Source organism: Pinus tabuliformis, chromosome X (genome assembly GCF_031772625.1).
Source record: "Pinus tabuliformis cultivar Carrire ecotype Pingquan chromosome X, CPIR1, whole genome shotgun sequence".
Taxonomy (NCBI): Eukaryota; Viridiplantae; Streptophyta; class Pinopsida; order Pinales; family Pinaceae; genus Pinus; species Pinus tabuliformis.
Window position 1 is genome coordinate 1,066,847,871 of NC_142308.1, and position 8,555 is coordinate 1,066,856,425.

General features: G+C 41.2%; 1 protein-coding gene across 1 annotated transcript; it reads right to left on the bottom strand.

The window, feature by feature from the left end:
• Positions 1–2,594: 2,594 nt before the first annotated feature.
• On the bottom strand, positions 2,595–8,165 carry LOC149143506 (uncharacterized). The gene is made up of 5 exons (XM_089451851.1): positions 7,858–8,165; positions 6,135–6,195; positions 5,480–5,792; positions 4,302–5,170; positions 2,595–3,917 (listed from the first exon to the last, which is right to left on the bottom strand). Exons 1-5 carry the CDS (start codon positions 8,163–8,165, stop codon positions 2,595–2,597), a joined length of 2,874 nt encoding a protein of 957 aa, XP_089307977.1.
• Between the last annotated feature and the right edge of the window lie 390 nt (positions 8,166–8,555).

Below are 8,555 nucleotides of genomic sequence, written 5' to 3' on the forward strand. Positions count from 1 at the left end.
AGATATTAATAAAGAGTATTTTTACTAAGTTTTGATACTTCTATTATATTTAAAACCTCAAAAAAAAATATAAAATACATTTCTTTACATGAAAATATAAAATACATTTCCTTAAAATTCATGTAATATTTGGCATTTAACAAGAGTATGATTTAACAAAAAAATATATAATATTATTATTGTATAGGATAAAGTTAATTGGGCGATATGAAATGGTTTTGAGATTTTTTAGTCAAATTTTAAAAGGTAGGTATGCTTTATTTGGATCATAGTTCGAAGTGTTATATAAATAGTTTATTTATGATAATTTTTATTAAAAAAATTATTGTTAATAATGGATAACATTTAGAATTATTTAAATTCATCTCAACTTTGAGAGACATAGTGTAACTATTCACTTTTCTTTTTCCTTCTATAAACAAATACAAATACATTATTACAAATTGTATAATGACTTCAATTTTTTTTCAAAATAACTACTAAAATAAAGTTAATTTTACTTCTTGTATTATGGTTGTTCATAATAGACTAGCACTAACTAAAAATAATTAAAAAAACATCATTGAACATTTATATAATGAAATTCAACAATTGATTTGAAAGTTTGGCTTGTCCAATTTTTTTTAACTTATAAATTATTAAATCTATTCTAATAATAAGTAATAATTTATTTTTTTTCAAAGATTTTAAGATATTTTTTTCTATATAATACTACCTAAGCACCTACGGGAGATTTGAACCGGTGACCTATTGCAAGGAGTGCCTTAACAGTACACCCATTCACCATCAACCAAAGCCCCATGGGTTAAAGATCTTAAGATATTTTTTTTGTTATGTCGAAAGCATTTTTTTTACGGGATGGATTCCCATCAGCCTTCGTCATTTCTCGATGTCCACTCATCGCTAAGCACATGTCTTTTAACGTGGTTAATCTTTCATTGCCAGTTGTCCATTGTGGTAGGCCATCGTTCAATGTATAAATGTGTTGGTAATCGAGTTAGGTTTTTTGGGTGGCATTACAAGTGGATGGATTGAATGGAATGGGTTGATGAGATGGAGATCATGATCCCCTGAAACCCTATAAAATTGATTATGCCACCAAGCTTCCTCATTTTGAATTGTTGAGATATTAGTGCTGAGTCTTCTCGCGACATTCTAGGGTTTTGTATTGTAGGTCAACCTCCTTCATGAGAGTTTGGCGTTCAAACCCTCCACAAGGTAGTTTATGCCATGGCTTTCGACAAGTAACCTTGTATTACTCTACTGCTCCCATTTTTACTACATTGTTGAGGGTTTTATTAAATTAGGCCCTTTAGCTTTTTGGTTTACCCATTTCCTTTTTGGGTTAAGCAATCATCTTGTAGACATCTTGCTTATTAAATCTTCTCCTGACTGCAGGTATTCAAAAGACTCAAACAAACAATTATTTAGTTATGGATTTAGATCGTATTCTATAAATTCTTTGTTTGAGGACATATATGTGTGAATACTCCAGAGACTCGAAAATTAGACTCTCGCAAGTAAAATTTTCCCCCTTTTTTATTGGATTTTCATTGTGGAAGAGGATTTCCTTGTTTATTTTTCCCCATGCTTCTAATTAATCAGAGGGTTTGTACACCTACAAGTAGTAATAGACATTTCATGCTCCAAATTCATTACAGGTTCCTTTGTAGGCTTACTCATTGCCAATATTCTTCTACTATGGGTTTCCCTTCCTGCCATGGCAAGACTAGTTTATACACTATTTTTTTCTCTATTTTTTGAGTATCTTTTTATTTTTATTTTTTAACATCATCGGTTGCTATATTTCTTTTCGAAAAAAAGAGGGGAGATGGAAACCGCTCCCTTGTAATACATAATTATTCGCCGAGTGAAGCTAGGAAAGAAGGATTTACAACAATAGGATCCTTCGGGTTCCCGCCACTTGGGCTTTGAAATGAAAGCTAAACTGGAATATATCCTGACAAACTAGAGCACTAAAAGGTGACATTTGAAGAACATTATCTATCAATAGGGAAATGGATGATATGCCTGACTATGATAAATGGAAAGAAGCCTGATGTGCCTGTTTGAAACGCCTGGCTGATCCACGCCAAAAAATGAAGAGAAATATGATATCCCTATTTGTAGTGCCTGTCTGACCCGCGTCAAAGAAATAGTTGAGAACAGATCCTGATAAGAAGAGGCCTGGAGCGCTGTCTTGGGGCTCTGATCTTTGAGCGATGCAAGTGGAATATGCTGCCCGGAGGGAGGATCGTTGAAGAAGGGGCGTCCAAAAATTCCAGAGGAAGGGGATTCATGAGACATAAGATTTAGACAGGTCCGCAGGAACCGGGCGTTCAGTTGAACAGAAAGGGGAAAAGGTAGAATTAAGGGAGAGAAGGGGCTGAAACAGGGGTGCGGGTGAGGGAGAGCCTGATGGGAGAGAGGGAACAGTCGACTGACTGATATCTCATGCAAATGGATTACCTGAGTGCGCCAGATCCCTCTGTATGTCTTGGTCACAGTGAGAGATTTATAATTCATCGGATCTTCCATCATGTCAGGACTTACGAGCTTGTTGCAAAGCTGAATGAGGGAAAAGCTTTTCACAGTCATGGCAAATGGTGATAAGTCTCCACTCCATTGCAAACTAGACAGCCCTGAGGTCTGGCACATGCCTTGTTGGCCTGTTTGTCAGCATTTTTGTTTAAGCTGCGCAGAATATGATGAAAGCGCAGATCTTCCATAGGTTGAGCTAGAATGTGGCAGCGACTTAAAATCTGCTGGAGAAACACATTTATGGAGTCTCTCTTCTGGACCATTGAACTAATAACCATTGTCGAATCTCCGAAGATGAAGGCTGCATCTGTACCAAGCTTCCCAAGCTGAATAAGTCCCTGGTATAGGGCCAGGGCTTCTGCCCTGTTGTTGGAAATGTGGCCAAGACCCCATTCATATGATAAAACAATGTCCCCATTAGCATTAAGTATCACTCCTCCAGCCCCTGCAGCCCCAGGGTTCGACTTTGAAGCTCCGTCGAAAAAAAGACAGTACCTGTTGCAATTTTGGATCCAAGCAGCAAACTCATTTTCTTTGAGTCTAATTTTCCAATTATGAGGGACAACATTTTTCCTGTTGCGAGCAGTGCTACCTATCTGCCTGCTGTTGTTTTTGTCCAACAAGTGACCAATAAAGCTTCGTTCTTCCACACTGAGCTCGGTGATGTCTACATTCCTCTGGTTCTTAGCTGATATGGTTTCAAGGGCGAGACCCTTTGCTTTGCTGCATAGACTTCTGGTATTCGAACCCTTGTCCTTAAAAACTTTTCGATTGCGGGCCAACCAAATATTCCATAACATGGTGTAAGGGAGAATATCCCAAACCCTCTTCGCAATGCTATTCTTCCTTCGCTGCCAGGGGTAATTCTTTTTCCACTTATGCAGAATTTCTCCTATGGTATCTTGGCTGGTCCACGGAGTCTGATTGTTCTGAGACAGGTTTCCCCAACATTCAGTAGCGAAGGGGCAATCAATAAAGAGGTGGTGGATGGATTCCTCAGCAGCCAAGCAGTTGGGACAGCGAGAGGGGCCGATAATTCCACGCTTTTGCAAGTTTTCGGCAGTAAGGGTTTTCCCTTTGAGAAGAGTCCATATAAAAAAATTGATTTTTGGGAGGGCCTCAGACTTCCAAACAACCTTCCAATGATTCCAGATTGGCATGGGATGATTGCTGCTACAGAGGAATTGATGGGCAACCTTAATGGTATAAGCAGATCCAGAAGGGTCCCAACTGAATCCATCTGAGGTATTCTTTTTGACAGGGGCTATACTATGCAAGTGAGATTGGAGAGCTGACAAACTATCTTTGAGATCATTGGGTATAACAGGGAAGGACCATCCAGACCATAGTAGGGATGAAGGATCCCACTGAGAGATCTGATCCAAATGATGGATGCCAGTTCTTTAAAAAAAAAAGAGGATGGGATTGACTCCAGCTTGCGTATTAATAGGTTGTTGTCCCATGATTTTGTCCATTCCAATATTGATGCTTGTTCCTCCCTTAGGAATTTTGGAAGTATTTTGTGCAATTATAGGAATTTCTTTTTTTCATAAGTGCCAAATTTTGGTGGAGTCTTTGTTGGGAATGTCTTGATTGAGGAGCTGTTGCCTTGGAAAATTTAGATATTTAAATTCCAATACCCTTTTCCACCATGCAGGAAGACCGGTTATGAATCTCCAAACCATTTTTCCTCTGAAAGATAAGTTAAGATATTTGGGGGATATGATGCCAAGGCCACCTCGATCTTGGGGTTGAATTACTTGCATCCAACTGATCAAATTAAACTTCTTTTTATCTTGCTTCCCTCCTTGCCACAAGAAATGATGGAGGATGCCTTCCATTTTGTGATGGAAGGAAGCAGGGGCTTGAAGGAGAGTAAATTGGTATAAAGGCAAAGAGGATATACCAGATTTCAGAAGGATGAGGCGACCAGCTGGGTTAAGCCATATTGAACCCCACTGCTGTACTTTCCTTTTCATCTTATCGATTATGGTGTCCCAGACTTCTGCCCTCAAGGGCCCTGCGCTTACAGGAATGCCCAAATATGAAAAATGAGTCCAGTCATAGTGACATGAGACCCCAAATGTTGCAGCAATATTATGAAGGACCTGCGATGTTGTATTCCAGCCGTAAATACAACTTTTTTGCTGATTGACCAGACCACCAGAGTAATCCATGAATTTATCCAGAAGAACTTTGAAACGCCTGGCTATTGTGATAGAAGCCCCTCCAATTAGCAAGGTATCGTCTGCAAATTGAGAGTGATTTATATTCTTGACTCCATTCCCAAATTTTATTCCTGTTATGAGACCGACCCTCCGATGGAAATCCAACGCTTTGCTAAATGATTCAGCCATTAGAATAAAAAGATAAGGTGAGAGAGGGAAACCTTGTCTTAGACCACGGGAGGATTGGAAAGCTTCACCTGGTCTGCCATTTACAAGAGGGGTGATCCATGGCCCGGAAATGCAGGCTTTGATGAGGTTAAGGAAGCTTGCATCAAAACCCATCTTCTTCAAGACGGCTAAGAGAAAAGAGTGCCTCACTCTATCAAAAGCATTGGCCAAATCAAGTTTGAGAACAAATCCTTTCTCCTTCCTGGACTGGCTCGAGTGAATGGCTTCTTGTACTAGGAGGATGGAGTCAGTTATATGTCGGTTTGCTAAGAACCCCCCTTGATTTTCAGAAATGAGGGATGGAAGAAAGGGTTTGAGGCGAGAGGTGATGACTTTGGACAAGATTTTGTAGGAGGAATTACAAAGGGATATAGGACGGAATCTGGCAAATGAAGAGGGCCAGTTTTCTTTGGGTATGAGGGCCAAATGAGTGGCGTTGGTGTACCCCCCTATTTTTCACTTTCGCTGGATCCATTTTAACATTTTTATTAGGTTTTTTTTTATGATTCCCCATAATGTTTGATAGAAACATATGGGAAAACCATTAGGGCCTGGGGCTTTGTCAGGCTGAAAAGCCCATACCGTTCTGGTGACTTCTTCCTCATCAATCTCTTTGGTTAAACTATCATTTATTTGTTTACTTATCCCTGCAGGCAAATGTTGCAATAGCTCAGTATAATCCTCCTGTTCTTTAGTTTCTGTTAGGAGGTCTCGAAAATGCTCTGTTGTTGTCCTCTGGATGGCGTCCTGGTTTACTTGCCTATTACCTTCAGCATCTGTTATGGAGCTTACGCTGTTCCTTATCTTTCTGGCTGTTGTTTGTTTATGAAAAAAAGCTGAGTTCCTATCTCCTCCCTGCAGCCACAATTGCCTCGATTTTAGCCTCCATTTTAACTCCTCTGCTCTCTTAACTTGGCACAATTGTGAATAGAGGTCACTTTCCTGTTGTTTGCTTTCTTGGGAGAGGCCAAACTCCTCTATCGCTCTTTGCGTGCTGTTGAGGTTGTTTTTAAGCTCCTTTTTTACCTCTTCAGGCTCTTTGTAGCTCGTTTTGGCCCATTCTTTAATTGCCTGTTTGGTTTTTTTTTTTTTAATTTGGACTCCCATATGAATCCAGGGGACCCTTCGACATGCTGTCTCCAGGTACTGAGGACAATTTCAGCCACTGCTGGAATGTCGTTCCAAAGGGAGCTATACCTGAAGGGAATAGGCCCGAGATTGCTGTGATTTTCCAGCGTTAGCGTGACAGGGAAATGATCTGAGGCAGGGCATGTCAAAATGCTGGCGTATCCAACAGAGAACATGGAAAGTAGCGAAACGTTGATTAAAATTCTGTCTAATCTCTCCATAATATTACCTGCGCCAATCCTGCGATTGCTCCATGTGTAACGCCGGTTTTTGGGTACAATGTCCACAAGTTCGGATTCTTGCATGATGTTTTCCAGATGTGTTCTATAGGGGTCAGAAGTGAAACTTCCGCCTCTCTTTTCATTGGCATGGAGGATAAGGTTGAAATCGCCTCCCAAAATAATGTTGGAACTCCCTTCTTCATCGATGCTAGACTTTAGATCGCGCCAACAACAATCCTTATCTCTGTAGTGGTTGGGCACGTAAATATTGTAAATGATTACAGTTTGCCTATCTTCTTTGTTTTCCAAGACTGTTTTGATCTAGTGTTGGTTGATGGTTGCCGAATTACAGTTCCATATGTTCTGGTTCCAGATAGTGGCTATTCCTCCTGAAGCTCCTCTTGCTTCACTGATACTTCCTTTATACTGATTCTGCTGTTCTATGATACTGTTCATTTCCCTCTATCCTTGCTTTGTTTCTTGCAGTAAAATGATTCCAGGTTTCTCATGGTGAATGAGATCTCCAAGGGTTGCTATCTTGGAGGGTTTCCCAAATCCCCTACTGTTCCAAGACAATATTTTTATCATTGTAAATGTGATGTCCGGGGTGGTGCTCGCCCCCCTTGTTCCTTGTTATCTGTATCTTTGTCATGCTGACCCAGGATGAAAGATTCTATGGGTGTCTGAGTTCCCATAGCTATATCTTTCTGTGTGTTCTCATCTTGATGCTGCTTGGCGGATTTCCTACTCGGTCCAGGCTTCTTGAAGGTTTCACTAGATCCTCCATGGTCTTTGGAAGAGCTCCTGGTGATTCTGTTTAAGGGAGGATCCAAAGGGGGCTGAGAGGAGATGATCAGGGGCAAGGTGGATTTGGAAGAGCTTTGGGGGAGGCTTTCATGAGAGGGAGGGTCTAGGGGTTGGCTTTCAGGGAGAGAAAGGATAGAGAAGGGATTAGATGAAGGAGGCAGAGGAGGGGAGCGGGGGGGAGATTTGGAGGGTGCAGGAGAAGAGGGGGAAGGATGACCTACTGCAGAGGCCGATGGATCAGCTTCAGAGGTACCTTTAGCCAGGGAGGCCGATTTCTTTTTTTTTTTAACCACTTCCCATTGTTCCTCTTGAAGACTGTTTTCTACATTAATAAGCTTAGTACATCGATTTGCAAAGTGGCCGTATTCGTGACATACCTTGCACTTGAACGGGATCTGCTCGTAATCCAGCTGCTGAATATGGCTCCAGTTGTCCACTTTGAGCTTGATGGCTTCCGGGAGGCCTTTACTGAGATCCACTTCAACAAAAATCTGGGCACAAGCTTGCATGTTGTCTTTTGGCTCGCTTCGATCTACATATTTACCAACTGCATTCCCAATGGCTCGGACTGAATCATCCCCCCAGCAGTGAAGGGGAAGATGAGGGAGCCAGACCCAACCAGGACAACACTAGGGACATCGAGCTCATGATCAAAATCAGGGGTCCATTTGTTGAGATACAGGCCCCTGGAATCCATGAAATAAGATCCGTTTCTAAAAATTAAATCCTTGTCTTCTTTGGATTCAAAGTGAAATGTGAAGTACCCTTTCCCGCAGAATCTGATGGATATCTTCCCTTGTATTTTATCAGACCAGTTTCTCTCAACCCATCTCTGGACGGTTTTCGGGGAGGGCCAGAGGCCCATAAACTGACCGATGAGTCCTTTTTCTGCCAGCGAAAGAGCGGCCAAGCGAGGTAGGGCAGGAGGCAAAAGAACTTCTTGAAGGCCGTCTAATTTCTTGACAAATTTTGAGACAGCAGGATGAGGACGCTGAGGCGGCAATGAATTTACTAGATTGGAGAACGCTTGTTTGATATCGACCCCCTCCGGTGGAGCCTCCGGAGGGGCCATGGGTGATGAACGAAAGGCAGAAAGCTGATCTGTTATGCAGCAATAACCCTAGGTAGCGCGCGCAGCATCTTGTGAGTATCTTACCCTATTCGGGTTCAATGAAATTTAATTTTGTTTTCTCCTTTGTTCTTGATTTTCTAGTTTGAGGGTTACTAACTCTGGATTTTGCTTAAAATATCGAGGTATTCCAGTGGAATTCCTTGCTGAAAACAACATCTATCAGATCACTCTCCTCTTCAACGTCACTTTTCATTTAAAAAAAAGTAGTGTTGCAAATTTACATGAACTACTAGAAATCTATGGAGAATGTAGAAGAGGTTGCGGTGTTGTGGCACAAGTCTTAAAGTATGAGCTATGAAGCCTATTCTCGATAAGGTGTACTCGCAATCC